A 19,229-nucleotide genomic window follows, 5' to 3' on the forward strand; every position below is an offset into this window, starting at 1 on the left:
TTGTAGCACTATGGCGACACACTATCTTTATTTACTCGGACCTTCATGCCACTCTGACATTTGTACCTATACCATTACCACATCACTGCATTCTGTGTATGCTATATCGAAGGCTAAGCATTGTAGGTCATTGTATGTACTCCTACGAGATGAATATGAGCCAGTATTTCGCCAGCGTACTCCGGTGTATGTGAGTGCCGTGGGCGGGGCGGTAAGCCAATCAGCGACAAGCTATCACCACACAGACTACTACGTTCGGCGCGTCCGCGCCTGGCTGCTCCGACCCGCTGTCGACCCGCCGCGACGACCCACTACCACAATTCTCCTCCTTCCTCGAGGCATGTCTTTCCGCTAGTGCGTTTCCCAATCTGCCCACCTACTCCTACCACGTTGGCCCCCACAGCTGGTCTCCGTCACATCTTCGCGCCAAATTGGCAGCTCCGCTCTATTCTCTGCACACTGATACGCTCGTATGGCGGGCGAGAACCGCGGCCCATCTAACCGGGCACTGTACGAAGCCTGCCTCGCCGGCGCACAGGACCACCCCTACATCCCTCGGCTACGCTCTGACCCACCACCCTACCAGTTCATCCCCCATAGTCTCCAGGAGTTTCGCGCGCAGGAAGGCCCGGATGAGCGGGACAAGCGGCTTCGCGACCTGTGGTCGCGCCTACCACAACGCGACGGCACCCATCATGAGGACGAAGACTCCGCACAGCTGGGTGCGGGAGTAGATGGGACCACAGCGCTGTCCGACGGCGCACTTACAACGGAGATGGCGAAGCGCTTGCAGGGGATGTACGAGGCGGAGTTGCGCTCGCAGTGTGGGGCGCATACGAGTGGGTTTCTGCATCGCGGCGTGTCGTGGTCAGAATTCAGGAAGTACGCGGATTCAAAGGAAACGGGTGTGTGGGGCTCGTCGACTGCGTGTATGCGAGGGCTCATGTCTCGTAGAGCTCTGGCGTATCTTCCACGATGAACTGGACCTGGACGGCAATGGTCGCCTTGATTCCGAAGAACTCATGGAGGCCTTGCAGAGAGCAGGTGTGTGCTCATTTATTCGCCCTATTCTTACGCTAAGCCAGGGTCGATACGCAGGCATTGTACTGTCCTCATCAACGCTGGCAGAGCTGATGACATTCATGACGTCCTCCGCGCACTCCCATGCTATCACTTTTCCGGAGTTCCGAGATTTCCTCCTGCTGATGCCCCGAAAAGCGTCGCCAAAGGAAATATTCCGGTACTACGAGATGCGAAAAGTCACAAGCGACGAGGCTAGAGGGGCTGCCCGCGTCAATATGGAAGGTGAGCGGTGTCTGCCCCAGCGATCCAATACTCTTGACTGAGGTAGGGGCGCAAGGTGACGTTACTCTCAGCGCCGAAGATATGTCCGTCAGCAGAGCGCCGGTTGTACAACAACACCAAGCCAACCCAACAACCGCAGATACCCCATAGATCATACCGTAGACTCCTACGAAGGAGACGAGGAGGGTGAGGAGGAAGAGTTCGACGAGGTGGACCATCATAGCTGGTTCGAAGGGTCGACCGCCGCAAAATTCCTTCTAGCAGGCGGCGTCGCCGGTGCCGGTGAGTATCGACAATCCATTCGCTATCTATAGAATCCTCAAACCCTCGACAGTGTCGCGGACATGCACCGCGCCATTCGATCGACTGAAGATCTTCCTCATCACGCGGCCACCAGACCTCGGCGGTATCTCCTTGAGCTCGAAGGCACCCGTCCGGGGCGTCCGGGCGATCGGCAGCGCTGTGGCGCGAATATATTCCGAGGGCGGCGTGCTCGCGTTTTGGACAGGAAACGGGCTCTCTGTCGCGAAGATCTTGCCAGAGTCGGCCATCAAGTTCCTGGCGTATGAGTCCTCCGTTCGTCCTTGCTTCCTTGTCCTGCTTCAACGACTGACAGATCCAGTCTTGTAGAAACGAATGTTCGCGCAGTACCGCGATCACGTTGACGACCCTAGAGACATTAGTGGTGTTAGCCGATTCCTGTCTGGAGGGATAGGTGGAATCACCAGTCAACTGAGTGCGTACATATGTAGTTTGGTTGTGTACCGTCATTGATCGACATGTCGACCCTACAGCCATCTATCCGATAGAAACCCTCAAGGTAGGTTACGGAGTCGGCATAACAGCAACAGCTGTGCTGAAATCAAATGGTAGACCCAAATGATGAGCAGTACAGGAGAGACCAGGCGAACACTTGTTAGTGCTGCCAGAACAGTGTGGCAAATGGGCCGCTTTCGAGCATTCTATCGTGGGTTGACGGTAAGTACGTCGCTTCTGTTTGGTATGAAATCGTGCTGACTATCATCACAGATAGGGCTGGTCGGAGTTTTCCCGTGAGTTTGCTGGGTTTGCGAAAGTAACAAAGCTCATGATAGCACAGCTATTCTGCCATCGACATGAGCACGTTTGAGGCGCTCAAGCTAGCATACATCCGGTCAACGGGGAAGGAGGAGCCAGGAGTCCTTGCGCTGCTCTCGTTCGGCAGTGTGTCCGGTAGTATTGGAGCCACGAGCGTGTACCCGTTGAACCTCGTCCGGACGCGATTACAAGCGTCGGGGTCGTCAGGCCATCCTCAAAGGTATAATGGCATCATGGACGTCGTTCGAGCTACGTATGCGCGGGATGGCTGGCGTGGGTTCTATCGCGGGCTATTACCAACCTTGGCGAAGGTACGAGACATACTGCCTCCGCTATGCGCACCACGACACTCATGCCGTTTGCTTCAGGTGGTTCCAGCAGTATCAATATCTTACGTCGTGTATGAATCTAGCAAGCGCAAGTGAGTCCCACTGCATCTCTCTGCTTGCCTAGTCTCTGACAAGACCCGTTGCCAGACTTGGCGTATAATCGTCGACTACCTTACGCGTCACTCCTTCTCGGGACAGTCTATCGTTCTCATCGTTCTCGCATTGCTGCACTGTATCTACTATCGCACGTAAGTCCAGGATGTGGGTGGATAACATTCCGCATAGTTCGCTCATATCACCATAGTCAATAATTATTGCTAGAGCTGAATTGATCGAAATATGATTCCTGTGGGCCTTCATGAGTCTTTTGAATGATAGACAGGGTGAGGGTGCTTGCCGAGGCCACTGAGGCCTGTAGCATGACATCGTAGCTTGCTTTGGCTTGCATGAGCCGCCGCCGCCGGAATCACTCTCAAGCTAGGCATATGCTTAGCTAATCGACGCTGGTGCAGACGTCATCATCGTATGTACGCTTTCTTCAAGCAAGCCTTCGTACAGCTTTGAACATCTGCCACCATGGATTATCGTCCGCGATACTCTCAGCCCTTCACGTTGCAAGAGGCCGTGGGGTTGGATGTTTCCGTGATAACGGAAGGTTGAGCTGCAGTCTTTCCGAGGCCTGGACATACGAAATAATGATGTTCATTCCAGAAATAGCTCGTCTCCAGCACTCCTTACAGCACCTAAGAAGGACGCAAACCGAGCTGAAAGTGGTCTCCGATGAAGCTCCCGATCCTGAGTTCACCAAAGCGATTGAGGAAAATGACCTAGTCATGTCAGTCTGGTGTCCTTGGTGTGCAAGCACCCGCTGACGTATGCACAGCGGCTCGCAGGAAGAGAGAGTCAGCATTCTCAAGATGGCGTTGACCGAGAAGGGTGTCCTCATGGGTAGTCATTACGATGACATTCCTCCCCATACGGCTGGTAACGACGACGCGGCCCAGCAGGCGTGGGGGCAGCCGTCGACCTCGCCGACACCAACGGCGGTCACAGGTAACCAGTCCGCTGAGGCAGCGGAAGGCGGTGTTTTCTTGTGATGCAACCGAAACAATCAGAACATCGACTTATGTATATAGCGGATACGATTCGTTGTGACTGAATCATGGGAAGAATGCATTGTATGATACAGAAGAGATGACAGTGGAGTTTCGGTAGCTACTGCGCGGAGAACATGTATCATATTATGGTTTGTCTTTTCCCCGAGGCCGTGCGAGAGTACAGAAGTGTTGCACAAGAACTACCAGGGCAAGTGCCAAGTCGAGGATGGAGTCTCCTCCAGAGATGAGTTGCCTGAGCCAGACCTAAGAGCAACTAGAACCACAGTATAGCCAGCCGGAGTAGCCAGAGGATCGATAGCTGTTCAACGCCGCTTACGCGATTTAGCCTTCGAAGTAGAGGTCGGGATCGGGAGCTGGACATTGTTAACGCGAACAAGTAGGTGGGTGGCCTCCTGTTCCACGTACCTTGTTAGTGGATGCTCCGCTTGCCCGTTCGTCGGCAATACGTGCGGATGTCCTCTGTCAACAATGAGCCATCGTTTCGATGTCATGGCAAGTCAGAAACGGACCAAACGTTTCAGTGGTGGCTTCGACACGGTCACACTCTCGGCGGATCTGCGTGGCGACTCGATCGTGTCTCTCTTCCGCAAGACTGTAGCAAGTGGTACATCGAACTCGGCGATCTCGTCAGACGAGGCCATGGCAAGTCTACCGAAGGCGGGCTTTGCAGGAGCTGAATGACCTATGGGATCGAGCGCAGGGATGCGGTTGGCAGCTGGCGTCTTCGGTGCCTTAGTCGCGCTTTTCCCTTGTTCATTGATATCTTTGACTTGCACTGGTGTCACTTGCAATGGTCCTGTAGACACAGCAAGTATAGGTCGTATGGGGACGCGAGATGGTGCTGGTGTCGACTTCGCGGTGACCGGGTTATCCACGTTTGTCGACTCCTTCTGTGTTCATCACGATCCAATGACACGTCCAGATATAGAACTTACTGGAATGTCTCTATCCGGTGCTTGAGAACCAGAGTTAGGTGGGGAGCTACTGGGATCGGACGATGTCCACGCTGCGGGATTGATCATCGACCTGTTCTCTGTTGCTGGCGGCGCCATCTTCGCTTGCGCCTACAAGGAATCCAGACTCGCCACAGTACTTGTCAAAGATGACTTACTTGGGCCTTGAGGAGCTTAGCCACGCTAGACTCGAGGAGATGCACTTTGGCGCGCAACTCCTTGATAGTGTTGTCGCGCTGACCGAAATGAGTTCTCATCCACTCTTTTTGCGTGAGATGTAGCGCTCAAACTCACGCGGCGTAGGTCATTACCCTTTGCAATGAGTTCCTGTTCATGAATGGCCTGGGACGTTTGCACGAGGGTGTTGATGAACGTCTGCTCCTCCTCGTTCTACCAGTAGTCAGTGGATAACAATAATTGAACACATGAAAGCAAAACGTACCAGATCTCCTCGTTTGTAGCGTATGTCAATTGTCTTAGCCCGTTCAAGGTGTTTATGCCGCTCTGCTTCTAGGTTCTGGATGTGGAGCTTTAGGGCAGTCACCTCCATCGTAAGAGTTGGATCAGGGAGCAATGCCTCGTTCAGTCTTTCGCGAATACTCTGAGCCTCTGTGGTGGTGAGGTCCAGTTTCTCTTGAAGCGATTGTACCATAACACGAGACGCCGCGAGGTCGTACTCTGCGCGGCTAGCTCGTTTCTCTTCAGCGTCCTCGCGAGAACGATGTAGCTCTTCTTGCTTCTTGAGTCTCTCTTCGTAATCCTTCGCCATCACTGATAACTCTCCTTCTTGACCTTTGATCTTGAGGTCTAACTGGCTGGCGATGTTCTGCAATTGGGCATTCTGCTCCTTCAGCAGTGCAATCTCGCATTTTAGATCCCCAGTTGCAGATTCAAAGGCTCGCTGCCCGCCCAATGAGAAGTTAGTGGCGACAAAGGATGATACTAGACATACCGCATGAGTAGCTTCGCTAGTGATCAAGCGTTCCTGCATTCGCTCTGAGGACAGAATGTGGAGCTTCGCGGGTCTCTACTGACCTGCAAGTCCCCATTATGTTCCCGGGTAACTGTGAGGGTTATCGACTGCTCTTCGAAACGTTCTTCGAGGATCTATGCGGGGTTAGCCAGCTCAGCAGTAACAATCGCGAGAGAAAGGATCACCTGGCAACGGGTGTTCGCATCATGCAGTCTGAGACAAAAATGATTATGAAACCAGCTGCATGTAATGGTTCGTACATACTTCTCATTGCGGAGGTCTGATTCCTTCTTGACGGCGTCGAGTGCCTCTTCAACAGTAGCAGACCTCTGAAGCGTTTGCTGGAGCTCCAAATTGCGGCATTCGGCCTCTTTGACTGCTGCGGTCTCACGCGCCTTGTACTCTCGCAGCTCGCCTGTAAGTTCTCTGATCTTCTCATTGTCGTTGGCCATGCGTGACTCGAGGTCCACAAGTCTAAAGCATAACTCATCAGACAACCACTTATACTCCAACATCCGGGCCCACCTGGACCTCAGTTCCTCTGCAAGTTCCCCCCTTGACTTGAGAGATACCTCGAGTGTATTGATACATAGGTCCTTCTCGGAGATGAGCTTGCGAATGCCGTCCACTCTGAGGATAATGCTCGATGTCGCTCTTCACGAAAGGAAGGTTGGAACGCTACGTACTCTTCGGCGATTCGCTCTAGCGATTCGATCTTAGCTTCCATTTCCGAGATTTGGTGTACAAGACTATCATTGCTGCATTCAAGAACAGTCAGCAACTGAAATGAGCGCGCGGTGGATTCACTCACTGATGCTTGACCATACGCAACTCCCCTAATTCGGAGTCCTTTGCTTCAAGCACTACAGTCAATTCACTAATGCTGAAAGCACACCCTCCGACGTAAGCAAAGGAAATCATGTCTGCACGAACATACCGTTCATTGGAGGCACACAGCTTTGCATCCGCCTCGGCAGCAATCGACAGAATATCATACAGCTCCTGCTGTTGCTTCTTCATCGCCTCCGCTAGATCGGTCAGTTGTTCGCCTGAGCGAGCGGCGTTCAATGGAGACACGCAAACAACATGATGAATGACATGCCTGCATTGCTCAGACTCCTCGAGGATTCTTGTAGCGCAGCACGGTCCATAACTTGTGCGTTCTCCAGTCCCGTTACACGGTTCCTCGCGTCCACGAGTTCCGCGCCTACACAGGACAGCTTGTCACGCAGCATATCCGTAACCTCTTGAGCTGAGTCATCAAAAGCGAAGCTATTAGAGAAACCGTCGACATGTATTCATTCTTCACTCACACTTTTGACATTCGAGCTGTAGCGTGTCCACGAGTTGGCGAGTTTCGGAACTCTTGACAGGGATTCCATCCTCATCTAGGAACGGCTCGATACCTACAACCTGTCAGATCGACGAAACATAACACAGCCATAGATCTACTTCTCATGGCCTCGGATACAGTTTCACGCATCTCTTGGATATCTGGCAGTGTGCTCTGTGCTTTCGCTACCACCTCGAATGATGACTGTGACCTAATCTTCAGTTCGTTCATGACATCCTCTAGATTGCTCAGGCTACGCATATATGTGAACAAATTACAGCCTAGGGTGACTGTCGACGTACCTCTTGGAACTTTTCTCAAGGCTCTGCTTTGCGGCGTCTTTGACCGACTGTAGACGCTTGAGTGCCTCTTCTTTCTCTCCCTTCACATTATCGAGCTGCGACTGGAGGAAAGCTATCTCCCGGCGCTGGACGGCGAAATGACCACCAGGTACAGAAAGTTGTTGTAGACTTCTCGCTTACCTGTTCTTCAATCGCGTACTTCGCATTCCTCAGATCAGTTGCTCCACGCATCATGATTGACGATATATCTTCATCTTGCCTCCCGACCATAGAACTGACCACGGACGCACTCCGAGAGTAGCCTGGTGTCATGTAGTCCGCGCGAGGTCCCATCTGACTGGGGTTCGCCGCAGCGGTACTGTTATCAACCGATTGGAATTCGCTGGCTTGTAGAGACGTTGCGGCGTGGAACATTGGAGGAGATACTTGCTGGGGAGCCTCTGACCATCCGCATACGCATGTTATCCCTGTGTTGCACTCCTTGAAATCATTACCACTCACCGACATCATTCGCATCGAGCCGCTGATGCAGACTCCTGCCCGTTCTTTTCAGAGTCATAGAGCGAGGCGTCGACGTTGTAGCTGTGCTGCGAAAGAGATTGCTCAGCGCAGGTGGAGACCGGGGACGCTCAGTATCGGTGAATGCGCTGTTCGAGAATAGCTTGTCCCCTCCGTCGTGACGATGCCATGCTGGAGGTCTACATGCGCGCTCTTTCTAGGCAGATTGATTGTGCTCATCAACGGCTTGTCCGGTCGAGTAGACGTGGGTTTGGGACCGAAGATGAGACGGCTCCTCTGTGAGTCTGCGTTTCGAGCTTTCTGGACTGGATCAAGTGACTGCTTTCGCCTGAGGCCCCCTTCATCATCGAGCTGGTCAAAGACATTGAATCTCTGACTGACATATGTAGATAGATGGTACACATACTGCGAGGGAGAACCCTTGTGGTCTGAACTTCGGCTGGTCCGGGGAAACAGGCGACGGAAGGAACGCGGAGTCCTGACCGAAATCCTCCGCCATAGTGAGTATATGCGCGAAATACTGGACACGAGCAAGATGGAGGTGCAGGATCCCAAGAACCAAGAAGGGACTGGGAAGGTTGAGAGTCCTACTAAGTACCAAGAACAGCTGGTATGATACGGTCGAGGACAGAGTGCCCGCGGGCGTCCCGGGGACGCGTCGATGACGCGCTCACGTGCCCTTCATATCATATTCAAGTTCTGTCGTCTCGCGGCTCTCGCCCCGTCTTATTCATATTCAGGGCGTTGAGGTACAAATGCAACTTTGGCCGTATGAATCATAAGTGTAAATCTCCAGACCGAGATGATTGCGAGGGATGAAAGCATCAGCAACCGGCCAGAACACCTCCTTTGACGTTAGGTGGGCGCTATGCAAGTGCCGATTGACCCGCCGGTAAAGCATCCTTTTCATTATTGTCAAGTACTAGCAAAGGAAAGTTGATCTTCCTTTGCTTTCGTTACATACCCCAACGAGCTGCAGAGACTGACCTGCCCAGTGCGGCACGAATACAGGACCTGCCATAGTGGGACACCGTAACCAATGTCGTCAGATCTCGCCCGATTGGAACCGGCCTCGGCGCGCTCGCGGCCTCGTGGCAACCTCCTTCAACGCAGCCACCGAGCTTCATCTCTAGACTCTGGCCCGCGACGGCGTCGGCCTTGTATCTCATCTGCTCTGACGATTCACCTGACGCGGTATTGATGTCCCGGAAAGGCCTGATGGACGCAATCGAGCAGCCGGCGTATGCGGAGGAAGAGCTGGTCAGTGGGGAGGGTGACGAAGTCATGGAGGACGTCGACGACCAGGAAGAGGGCTACAGTGCGTGCATCGCCCACAACTATCTACAGGACATTTAATTATGTCTTGTAAATTTCTACGTGACTTTGTCTGTTGCGATCGTCCGTAGGCTCATCAACTCCAACATCAACCCTAACGTGGATCAGCTGGTTTTGCTCCCTGCCGGGACACGAATACTTTTCCGAAGTAGCCGAGGATTTTATCGAGGACGACTTCAATCTGACAGGCTTGAACACCATGGTGCCATTTTGGAAAGAGGCGATGGAGATGGTCCTCGATGTCGAGGCGGGTGAGTACAACGTCAGCTTCCTGCGGTCTTTGTCTCACGGCTGTTGAAAACCCGGTCCCTAGATGAGGACGCGTCCAAAATACCAGACGTTTCCATCGTAGAGGCGTCCGCAGAATTGCTCTACGGTCTCGTACACCAACGATACATACTTACGCGTGCAGGGCTACAAGCGATGGTAAGGGGTTCACTCACGCGTCTCGCTAACCGTTTCTTCATCACAATGACAACTCTAGGTGGATAAATACGAGGCAGGGACATTCGGTTCTTGTCCACGCGTTATGTGCAAGGGCACCAACGTCGTCCCCTGTGGTCGCTCCGACATGCCCGGGATCGACACCGTGAAGCTCTTCTGCCCGAACTGCAATGATCTCTATACCCCTCCCAGCAGCCGATTCCAAGGCGTCGACGGTGAGTTGCAGCGAATCGCACGCATGCCCCAATGAGCCACTGACTCGCGCGGCGCGTCCAGGCGCCTTCTTCGGTACAACCTTCGCGCATCTGTTCTTCCAGAGCTACCGCGAGCTCGCACCAGCTCCATTCTACAGACCGCATTCCCCCAGCAGTTCCTCCGGATCCCCGCACTCCTCTGGCAGCTCGCCCCGCCAATCCCCCGTCTTCGTTAATCCCAACCCCAACGGCGGCCAGAAGCGTGCCGCTGGCAAGGTCTATGTTCCTAAGATCTATGGTTTCAAAATCAGCGACCGAGCGAAGAGTGGGCCGAGGATGCAGTGGATGCGTATGAGGCCCTGGAGTCCTGAGGAACTGGACGAAGTTGACTGGAGAGGGAAGTGGATCGATGACGAGGAGGACTATGGGGAGGAGGAGGACGATGTTGACGAGGATAGGCCTATGGAGGACTTTGATCCTGTGAGTAGCTATATACGGAGCCTCCCCCCTCCATGACCTGTACTGACGCAAAAGTACAGGACATGGGAGAGGGCGATGAGGACGAGGATGAAGAGGAGGAGGACGAGGATCAGCCACAGTCGTCACAGAAGGGCAAGCGCGTGGTACACTCGGCCTCCGCGCCGTCATTGAGACCCGCGCTTCCCGACGCGACCTCTGCATCCCCGAGGCCGAGCGCGCCACCACAACCTCCGCAGGAGGATCTCCGATACGCGTCCCGGGACCAGAGTCATGGATCCGGCTCGAAGGTTAGAGTTGTGCGGCAGTGGGCGCCGCGGGGGACCACTGCACAGGCCTGAACACTTCAATACGGTAGATAGAGTGCAGCTTTGTCTTTAGTTTATTAGCGTGCAATGGTGTCGAAGCCTCTGCTTTCTGTCCCTCATAAATGCCTTCAAGTGCGTACTCTTCTGGCTGTTCCTGGACTTCTTCATCGAGATGTATTCATTTTCCCGGGAGAAAGAATACGTTTCAACCAAGTTTCAATAGCAAAAGATCACTAAATAATGACTGTGGGAATCGCGGCTGAGCGTGGGCAAGCAACTATATAGTTCCAAAGCCACAATATTCCTATCACGTGGACAAGAAACGGACAGAGCTCTACCGCAAGTAGTGGCGAAGCGACCTTCAACGACCCTCAAGACATCAAGAAAATGGCCCGCTCCAGTACGTCGATCATGCACATAGGTTTACCGGGGACTGTTGCTGAAGGCATCTACGTTCTGCGATGCAGACGTCCGCTACGGCTTGAACAAGGGTCACCCTACGACCCCCATCCCCAAGGCTGTCCGCCCTAGTCAGCGCAAGGGCATCACCTCTGCACGCACGAAGTTCGTGCGCTCTGTCGTCCGGGAGGTTGCGGGCTTCTCCCCATACGAGCGTCGGGTTATGGAGTTGCTGAGGAACTCCAAGGTGCGTACTAGCGACTTTGTCGATCTTAGTTCCGGTGGCTTACGCTGGCTCTTCAGGACAAGAAGGCGAGGAAGCTCACGAAAAAGCGGGTGAGTAGGCCAGGCAGGTCAGTGGCAGGGGGATCATTGCTCATCGGGTTTGTACAGCTCGGGACGCTCCTGCGCTCGAAGCGCAAGCTGGAGGAGCTCGGCACGATCATCCAGGAGAGCAGGAGGGCAGGTCACTAAATCTGCGTTGTAGCGGTCGTGGTGCTCTCGATTCTCTGTCGGCACGCGGGGTCGGTGGGTCTATGTCATGCCGCTATGCGTTCGCTGTACCACTATGTGTCTCTCGCGCCCTATGCATATTTTCGCCATTGCAAGTGGAAGATTGCGAATGCTGTATTGCGACTACCGAACTAATCTACATCGAGAGCATTCGGATGATTCAGAATCAGAATCACCGTGAGCAGGTACTTGATGCCGCGGATCGTGCGTATGACGCCGAACATTGAACAAATTGGTTCAACGCAAGCATGTCGGGCTGACGACTCCCGCGCCGAGGCGATCATCCGCATGAGATGCGCGGGAGGAATTGTCGCATGAACGGCTGCTGCGGTCGGTAAATGCGACGCTTGTCGGCTCTTATGGTCTGCAACGGAGCCTAGGTTAATGCTGGGTGCGGGGGATCAATTAAGAACAAGAGGTGGACGGCGCGCAACGGAGTGCGCGTGGGGTGGGTGACTGAGGAGAGGTGAGTGAGCGGCTGTGAGCGGGAGGTGGTCAGAGCACGAGGTCGCCTTGGGGAGGAGAGTTGTGTGTCACAATCGGTGGGTGGTGGGTAATCAAGTAAGCGGGCCGGAGCCGGCTGGGAAGGCGATCACGGAATGGGCGTTACGTGAGCCAAAAGCCGCTGGACGCCGAGCCGGGACGGGTGTGAAAGCGTTCAGGCCAGCCGCGCTCTTCATCAGGCCTCTCCCGCTCCTCGCTCGTGGAATGGCGTCCCTCCATCCTCCCCCTCCCCCCAACCGCCATCGTGCCTCCTCCACCAATGTCCGCCCGCCGTTGACCCTCAGCTCCCTGGGCTCCCGACGCAGGTCCAACTCTCTGCTCGACCTTCCCCCGCCCACGCCCGTTCAAGGCTTTCCCCTCACGCCCCCAGCTGAGGTCGACTCGCCGCGGCCCATGGTCAGCCTCCCCGTGTCTCCGGCCAAGGAGGTCAAGGAGAGCCCCTTCGAGAGCTTCGTGTCGAGATGTCTTCAGCTCCTCCATCTCACCCACGACGACACGGACCTCTCAACCCCGTCCTCGCCGCGCCACAGTCGCGCGAGCACGGATTCGACCATTCTTCCCATGTCTGCGTCGCCTACAAAGGCTACCTTCGCAGATGCCTTCCCGGACGACCCTACGTTCCAGTCGCGGAAATGGTTCCTGCGAGGCCAGCCCTCGGTGCGTCGCATCTCCCAGTGTTCGTGTGACCTCGGCTAACGCAAGTTCGTGTTTCACTAGGTGCATACACCCGTCCTCTTCGTGCTCATGCTCTTTCCGCTTTCCGCTGCGCTGGTCGTGTTCTGTATCTCGACGCTGCCCATTACCATTCAATGGCCGCGTAACCTCACCGATTTAGCCGAGCTCGGTCGGGAGCTCCAAGGGTACACCCAAAGCGAGCCCATCGCCATGGTGCATGTTCTAGCTGTGATCTCCATTACTGCCGTCTGGAAGCACGCTTGGTCAATACCAGGCAGTGTGATCTGGGTGAGGACTTTTGACTACCCGCCTTCGCATGCACTTACTGATGAGTCCGTACTTACGGCAGAACGTCCTCGCGGGCGCTCTGATTTCCCCAGCCTTTGCTACCATCTTGTTTACGATGCTCACCACCATTGGCTCAATATGCGCGAGCCTTCTCTCGGCGCCCTTGGCTCCCCTCCTCTCTCAGCTATTCCCTCGCGCTCTGGACATGACGCGATCCGCACTCGAAGGTGACTCCAGCTCTGACGACTCAGCGAGCGCCAAACACAACCAAGCTTGGGTGCGGCTGTCTATACTCCGACTAATCGGGGTCGTACCCTGGGCTGGCATTAACATCGCGTGCGGCGTATGCGGCGTAGCGATCTGGGATTGCTTCCTCGGATCGTTCCTGGGTTCATTACCGTGGACCGCGGTCACCTGTCAGATAGGCGACATTTTGCAAACGGTCGCGTCGAATCCGTCACCAACGCAGCGGAGCGTAAGGGACCTCCTTACGTCTCCACAAATCCTGTTCAAGCTCGTATTCCTCTCCGTCCTCTCGCTCGCACCCATTCTCGGCCGCAATCGGCTACGGGAGTGGGTCACGACGTCAGTGTCTTCGTCACGGTTGGCACCTCGAGGCGACGATCAACGAGAGGAGCGGACATCTCGGTGGGCGTGGGTCAAAGACTGGCAAAGCAAGATTCGCGTGCCATCCCGGTCCAGAACACGCGAAGTGTTCAGGAAGGAGCTTGAAGCGCTCGTCCAAGAGAAGAACGCGAGCTTGCCGCTATAATTGCGGGCTTGCTCGCACTTGCAATTACACGCCACTATATCACCACAACAGGAATGATGTCCTGCCGCATGGATACCACGCTACGACCTCTACATTGCTCTGGATACCTATCATGATATTTTACGACCTGTTTGGACCCGCTCGACCCCTCGTCGGAGGACGCTCAACCGCCATTGCCGTCGCTTTGCCGGCAGCCTCGACGCTCGACCTCGTCATCAATTACGATTGACGGGCCCTGTAATCTGCCATGGACATACCATACGCCGCCTAGAATCCCACCGCCTCGCACTGCACCAGCATTGTTTGCACCTCACAGTCTCGTCCTCGGGCGCGGCTCCGTAGAGTCATAGACCATGGCTCGCACCCGAGGCGGCTGCACGCGACACCCCGCATACACCTGTCTGCTGCCCGCCGCATCGAGTCCCGCCATGCTTCACGCGTTACGATACAGAACACCCAGCCCCGTTTGAGCACGTCCGATGTCCTGCATGCATATCCCGTAGTCCACTAGCTTCGCAGTGCTATATTTATCCCCTTTGCTCCATCGTTCGTCGTCATTACTACTCCTGCTTGGGAGTCCATTCATCATAATTCACGTTCGCTTTGCTCCTCGTCATCCGTCCGCTGTGCCGCGTGCGGCTGCCCCAGCTCTGACGTTCCAAATGCGCGTTGCTGCCCCCTCGCCCCGCTCCTCGACGGGGCGCGCGGCGCGGATCGGTGGTGCGCGCCCTCTGTTGGTGTCTCATACTTACTTATGTAGATTGCGGAGGTGCCACTCTGCGGGTGCCGCCTCTGTTGTTCTGGGTCGATGTGGATTGCTTCTTCAGCTTCAGTGCTGGAGTCATGGGTAGACAAAATAAACAATGGGATCGGATTTGGGATTCACTCGGGCCTGCGGCACGGCACTGGACAGTTGGAATGCAGAGGAACCTCAGATTGGGGCTCGGAGGACGGCACGGACGATCCAGGCCATGGAGCCAGGAGGATGTCGTGCCGGGGACGCGTCGCGACGCGTCTCTGCGGCACGTGCTACGCGTCTTGGGCCCGCGTACGTCCTCAGTGGACCATCCAGGCGTGTCTCGAGCTTGTCTCGTACCCATCCGTGCAAAGAAAGTCGCACCCCACCACCTCACCGTTATTCGCACGGATGGGTACGAGATAATCTCGAACGACGTGGTCTCGTACCCTCCCGATGGGAGGCATACCGTCACATAGCCAGGCTATCTCCATCTGTCGCATCATCCCTGCTGCATCGATGCTTGTCCGGCAGTCCTGTCCGTCACGGTGACGGTTTGTATCAAATTCCTGATTTCTGCTGTGCCCTTGTGGCAGGCAATCGACAGGTGTTGGGCCGCCTTACCTACACTTTCCCCAGGACAATCTACGGTGTATGCCCATCGGCATCCAGGTAAATGGACACGACGGGCTGTCGAACCTGTCATTGTCATTGGCTGGACAGCCCCCACAGGCACACATTCATTAATCCACAGCCTACAGGCGGTACGAACAAGAATAGGATCATGATGATGATGTCCTTGGACATCTAGCTGTTACGGCACGTACTTGCATGTCAGCTGTTCGCTGACATGGCCTGCCCAGTACGAAGGACCCAGAATCACCAGCAACAGTAGTTGGGAGCAGACAACACTCAAGATGACATAGAACCACGCCTTCTTGCTCTCCAACGCGTCCACCTCCGTGGCGAATGTGCTGACGGTGGTCAGACAGCCACAGTACCCGTTTGCAAGTCCATTGAGGACGTTGCACGCGTTCACAGACAACGGCCCGTGCGTGCTCTGCAGCACCTCGAAGAGTCCGATGAGCCCGGTCCCGAGAATGTTCGCTGCGAAGGTCCCCAGGGGAAACAGCTTGAGCCTGCGGTTGAGGTTGATCGACAGCAGGTAGCGGGTCAGCGTCCCAGGGAAGGAGTACAGCAGCGCGGACGTCGCTTGGTGGCGGAACGACTCGGGCATGCGGGAATAGGCGGGGAAAGTCGCTGCGTAGATGCAGACTGACAGCGCGGTGAGGGAGTAGCGAACTACCCGGTTCGGGGAAGGAGGCCGGGGGAAGTGCGGCGCTATGAGGGTAGCCAAGTGTGTACCGAATTGCACGGCGGAGAGGATAGGGCGAGTGTGAAGAGGAGTTGGGTGAGGCCGTCGATGACCTGTGGGGCCGACGTTTGGTCAAGGAGGTGCAAGGTCCAGGGTCCTACTCACGTCGCGTAGCCAGTCCCGATGGTATCGCCCTGAATTGATCCATGCCTGAAACACGGCGTACTGCCATGACGAGAATGTGGTGAACGAACCACAGAAACCTGAACCGATATCAATCTCCATACAAAGCGCAAGGGCGGGGTAGCCTTACCTGTGGTGAAGGCCGTGTACAACGGACCATAGCTGCACGAAAAAACCTTGTCAACGTCTTCGCTCATACAGGTCAAGGATCGCACCTACAACCGACCGAACGGCTCCCTGATTCCAAGACAGAATCCCATAACTAGGCACCCGCCGACCTGCACCCACGCAAGCGGGAAGATCGCAGCGCCGTCAAATGAGACTAGGGCATCCACACCCAGCCGTGCGAGACACCCGAACACCGACGCGGGCATGAGCAGCGCAAGCACGGCAGGGTGGTACGGGTGGTATATCTTCGCGGCGGGTATCTTCTCCGGCTCGCTGGGCGGCCGGTCGATAGAGGCGAGCGATGCGGCATCGTTGAGGGAGGCATGGCGCGCGAGGGCCGAGCCGACGTCGCTGGGAGCCCGTTCACTGTGTGTGCCAGCCCCGGCGTCGACCTCGTTTTGACTTTGAGACCGGGAGGGCTTGGCAGAGTCGGTGGGTGGCGGGTTTGACTCGAGGTCATCTGGGTGGACCTCTGGGATGTGCACGTCTTGCGCCTGGCCCATCCTTCTCGACCTTCCTGCGTGGGCAAGTCAGTGCCTCGACGTGCAGGCAGGTCGTGCAAGTGGTGCAGAGCAGAGCGAGGAGAGTTCAGCAGAACCGTCGGGCTTCCGGCGTGAGAGCGCCTATTTTACATACATAACTGCAAGTTGGTGTTGGAATCCGGTGCGACGTTCTGTGCGGGTCGGCACTGCGCAGTAACTGAGTAAGACCAGTCGACGGGAAGTTCAAGGACCGTCGCGAGTGTGTCTTATGAGCCTGCCAGTCTGCCACGGTCGCTGCTAAGTTGACGCCTCCTGATGCTTTTCATCCTGCTCTCGACAGCAGTCGCAGTGGTGCTCGCGACTATCATTCCCCAGATGTTCTTCAAAAGCAAGTGGGATCCTCGAGGCCGAGTTGAGTGTCCAAGTCTACGACAAGCCGACCTTCTGCTGACCCGCCCCTGTGCAATCAGCACTGCTACATCACTGGCGGTTCGTCCGGCCTCGGGCTGGCCTTGGCTATCCTCCTTACCAAGAAGGGTGCGCATGTGTCCATCGTCGCGCGAAATGAAGAGCGGTTGCAGAAGGCATTAGAGGCAGTAGAGGTGCGACAATTCGTGACTTTGAGACCACTCGTACTAGATATCCGTTGTTACCAGGCTGCCCGTCAGACACCGGACCAGGTGTTGAAGTCTTACGCGTTCGCAGTCAACACCGAAGTTGGGGCTGTCGCTTCCATCGAGGCCGCCTCCGAGGCGCATGGAGGAAAGTCCCCGGACGCGTTCTTCCTTTGCGCAGGCGCGTCCTCCCCAAGATTCTTCGTGGAGCAGGATGAAGCATCGATGAGGAAGGGCATGGACGAAACATACTGGGCGCAGGCGGCATCCGCTCTGGTCTGTGCATAACTTCGATGGTTGCACTCAACGCTCACGTCGTGATTTAGGCTGCCTCGAAGCGCATGGTGAGCCGACGCGAAAAGGGCAAACTTGTGTTCGTTTCCTCTTTTCTGGGGTATTTCTCCTTAGTGGGATACGCGCCATACTCTCCTGGCAAGTTTGCCATTCGAGGTATGTCAGTTCTGTGGCGTTCGTGAGCTGGGCTGAACACGCTTTCGACCTCAGGCCTTGCTGAAGCCCTGCAGTCAGAGTTTCTTCTGTATGATATAGACGTACACATCGCTTTCCCTGGCACTATCTATACCCCGGGTTACGAAGAAGAGAACCGGACAAGCCCAAGGTGACCCTGAAAGTCGAGGAAACGGACGATGGATGCACACCAGAGGTCGTCGCGGCTGGCATCTACAACGGTACCTACCTCCCTGTTTCGTTGCGGTGTCCACTGACTGGTCTACGCAGGTGTAAGGAATGGCGACTTCCACATCACGTATGATTTCCTTGGGCACGTCTTCCGTGCCTCCACTGCAGGATCGTCGCCACGGAACAGTTACTTGACGGATATGTTTTACGGTCTTATAGGCTTTGTGAGTGTGGCGTCCGATACATGGCTTCCCGTATGCTGCTGGCTGAACTCGTGCATAGGTTGCACTGCCATTCTGGAGATCATCCGTGGACTCGACAGTCCGAAAGCATCGCCGGGAACACGAAGAATATCTATCTGGCCTCGGGCTCTACAGAGATGAAACGTCAAGCAGCACAAAGTGACCAACATATCCACGTCCTCTGCCGCATTGCAGTTACCCACACACTACTCGTTTAATTCATGGTCTGCTAATGTTTCGGAATTTCTGGACATTGCAATCGTATGTCTCGTGGTCGATTCGTCAACCAGATTACTCTCAACGTGGATACCTCGAGGAAAGAAGGGCTTGAGGTCAACTTGGCGTCTTACCTTCGCAATCTCAGGAACCGTGATAGACGCACACAGCACATGAACCACATCCCACACTGTGTTTCGACCACGCTGCCAACAGATCGCAGAACCACTTAGAATCACAGGCACTGTGTCGCACAAACTTCCGAGGTATATATATTTAGTTCGCAGCTCTGTAAGCACAACGCCCCGGTAACCACGCCCAAACGTACGTAGAACATGTGGTCCGTCAACAATCCATCTGAAGCGCACAGGTTGTGTCAGGAGGGGCGAAGCCCAAGTCTCACCGGATGAGAATCCGAGCAGAAACCAGGCATTAGACCCCCCTAATCGCTCTTGGTCCGAGCCATTTGACAATGCAACGAGTAAGAGAGAGTTGCCTGCCTGGGTAAGAAGTGGACCGACTGTAAGATTGAGGAAAAGGCCGTCGCGGGCGCAGAGGCAAATATAAGCGGGCGTTCAGGGCAGGCCGAATGTGGACGTGATCGTCCCGATTCGGATCGGTGCAGTGGCGAAGCTATCGGGGCTGCGAGAAGTACCAGGCGGTGTTCCAACGGCGTTCACACTCACTTGTTCACATTGCTACACCTCCGTCCCACACGCGCCCCTCAAAACCACCAGGTCGTGGTCTGGTGCACCGTGTACCGCCCCTGCAGCACCGCCGGTCTGTCGCGATCCCCGCTCGAACCCCGCCTCCGTC

At 55.4% G+C, this 19,229-nt stretch overlaps 8 protein-coding genes across 8 annotated transcripts; 6 read left to right on the forward strand and 2 right to left on the reverse strand.

Moving 5' to 3' along the window:
- Window positions 1–289: 289 nt before the first annotated feature.
- B0H18DRAFT_966005 (mitochondrial carrier) lies at window positions 290–3,070 on the forward strand. The gene is made up of 12 exons (XM_048043304.1): window positions 290–905; window positions 955–1,044; window positions 1,099–1,305; window positions 1,361–1,388; window positions 1,445–1,587; window positions 1,640–1,881; window positions 1,936–2,041; window positions 2,100–2,125; window positions 2,179–2,283; window positions 2,400–2,693; window positions 2,751–2,803; window positions 2,859–3,070. The coding sequence occupies exons 1-12, from the start codon at window positions 473–475 to the stop codon at window positions 2,869–2,871; spliced, it is 1,740 nt and encodes a 579-aa protein (XP_047901012.1). The 5' UTR covers window positions 290–472; the 3' UTR covers window positions 2,872–3,070.
- A 217-nt stretch (window positions 3,071–3,287) lies between these two features.
- On the forward strand, window positions 3,288–3,808 carry B0H18DRAFT_1112373 (uncharacterized protein; the record flags this gene model as incomplete). Its single annotated transcript, XM_048032802.1, has 3 exons — window positions 3,288–3,366; window positions 3,423–3,546; window positions 3,595–3,808. The coding sequence occupies 3 exons, from the start codon at window positions 3,288–3,290 to the stop codon at window positions 3,806–3,808; spliced, it is 417 nt and encodes a 138-aa protein (XP_047901013.1).
- A 323-nt stretch (window positions 3,809–4,131) lies between these two features.
- On the reverse strand, window positions 4,132–7,804 carry B0H18DRAFT_1112374 (uncharacterized protein; the record flags this gene model as incomplete). Its single annotated transcript, XM_048032803.1, has 20 exons — window positions 4,132–4,182; window positions 4,235–4,288; window positions 4,339–4,719; window positions 4,765–4,893; window positions 4,941–5,018; window positions 5,077–5,172; window positions 5,225–5,683; window positions 5,735–5,767; window positions 5,818–5,889; window positions 5,941–5,968; window positions 6,020–6,229; window positions 6,281–6,385; window positions 6,442–6,513; window positions 6,567–6,638; window positions 6,693–6,804; window positions 6,873–7,007; window positions 7,069–7,161; window positions 7,208–7,341; window positions 7,391–7,515; window positions 7,571–7,804. The coding sequence occupies 20 exons, from the start codon at window positions 7,802–7,804 to the stop codon at window positions 4,132–4,134; spliced, it is 2,673 nt and encodes an 890-aa protein (XP_047901014.1).
- Window positions 7,805–8,864: 1,060 nt separating this feature from the next.
- B0H18DRAFT_966025 (casein kinase II regulatory subunit-domain-containing protein) lies at window positions 8,865–10,899 on the forward strand. The gene is made up of 6 exons (XM_048043305.1): window positions 8,865–9,227; window positions 9,316–9,495; window positions 9,558–9,670; window positions 9,729–9,903; window positions 9,965–10,362; window positions 10,422–10,899. The coding sequence occupies exons 1-6, from the start codon at window positions 9,110–9,112 to the stop codon at window positions 10,698–10,700; spliced, it is 1,263 nt and encodes a 420-aa protein (XP_047901015.1). The 5' UTR covers window positions 8,865–9,109; the 3' UTR covers window positions 10,701–10,899.
- An 87-nt stretch (window positions 10,900–10,986) lies between these two features.
- On the forward strand, window positions 10,987–11,676 carry B0H18DRAFT_966031 (ribosomal protein L36e). Its single transcript, XM_048043306.1, has 4 exons — window positions 10,987–11,067; window positions 11,135–11,313; window positions 11,370–11,402; window positions 11,460–11,676. Exons 1-4 carry the CDS (start codon window positions 11,055–11,057, stop codon window positions 11,538–11,540), a joined length of 306 nt encoding a protein of 101 aa, XP_047901016.1. The 5' UTR covers window positions 10,987–11,054; the 3' UTR covers window positions 11,541–11,676.
- A 611-nt stretch (window positions 11,677–12,287) lies between these two features.
- Window positions 12,288–13,818, forward strand: B0H18DRAFT_1112377 (snare associated Golgi protein-domain-containing protein; the record flags this gene model as incomplete). Its single annotated transcript, XM_048032804.1, has 3 exons — window positions 12,288–12,740; window positions 12,801–13,046; window positions 13,108–13,818. 3 exons carry the CDS (start codon window positions 12,288–12,290, stop codon window positions 13,816–13,818), a joined length of 1,410 nt encoding a protein of 469 aa, XP_047901017.1.
- Window positions 13,819–15,368: 1,550 nt separating this feature from the next.
- On the reverse strand, window positions 15,369–16,723 carry B0H18DRAFT_1112378 (CrcB-like protein-domain-containing protein; the record flags this gene model as incomplete). Its single annotated transcript, XM_048032805.1, has 4 exons — window positions 15,369–15,982; window positions 16,031–16,132; window positions 16,183–16,214; window positions 16,272–16,723. 4 exons carry the CDS (start codon window positions 16,721–16,723, stop codon window positions 15,369–15,371), a joined length of 1,200 nt encoding a protein of 399 aa, XP_047901018.1.
- A 354-nt stretch (window positions 16,724–17,077) lies between these two features.
- Window positions 17,078–18,360, forward strand: B0H18DRAFT_1080956 (oxidoreductase; the record flags this gene model as incomplete). The annotated part of the gene is made up of 7 exons (XM_048031306.1): window positions 17,078–17,113; window positions 17,173–17,304; window positions 17,359–17,592; window positions 17,643–17,766; window positions 17,821–17,935; window positions 18,062–18,179; window positions 18,238–18,360. The coding sequence occupies 7 exons, from the start codon at window positions 17,078–17,080 to the stop codon at window positions 18,358–18,360; spliced, it is 882 nt and encodes a 293-aa protein (XP_047901019.1).
- Window positions 18,361–19,229: the final 869 nt, after the last annotated feature.

This window comes from Fomitopsis serialis (assembly GCF_022376445.1).
Source record: "Fomitopsis serialis strain Sig1Antser10 chromosome Unknown B0H18scaffold_1, whole genome shotgun sequence".
NCBI lineage: Eukaryota > Fungi > Basidiomycota > Agaricomycetes > Polyporales > Fomitopsidaceae > Fomitopsis > Fomitopsis serialis.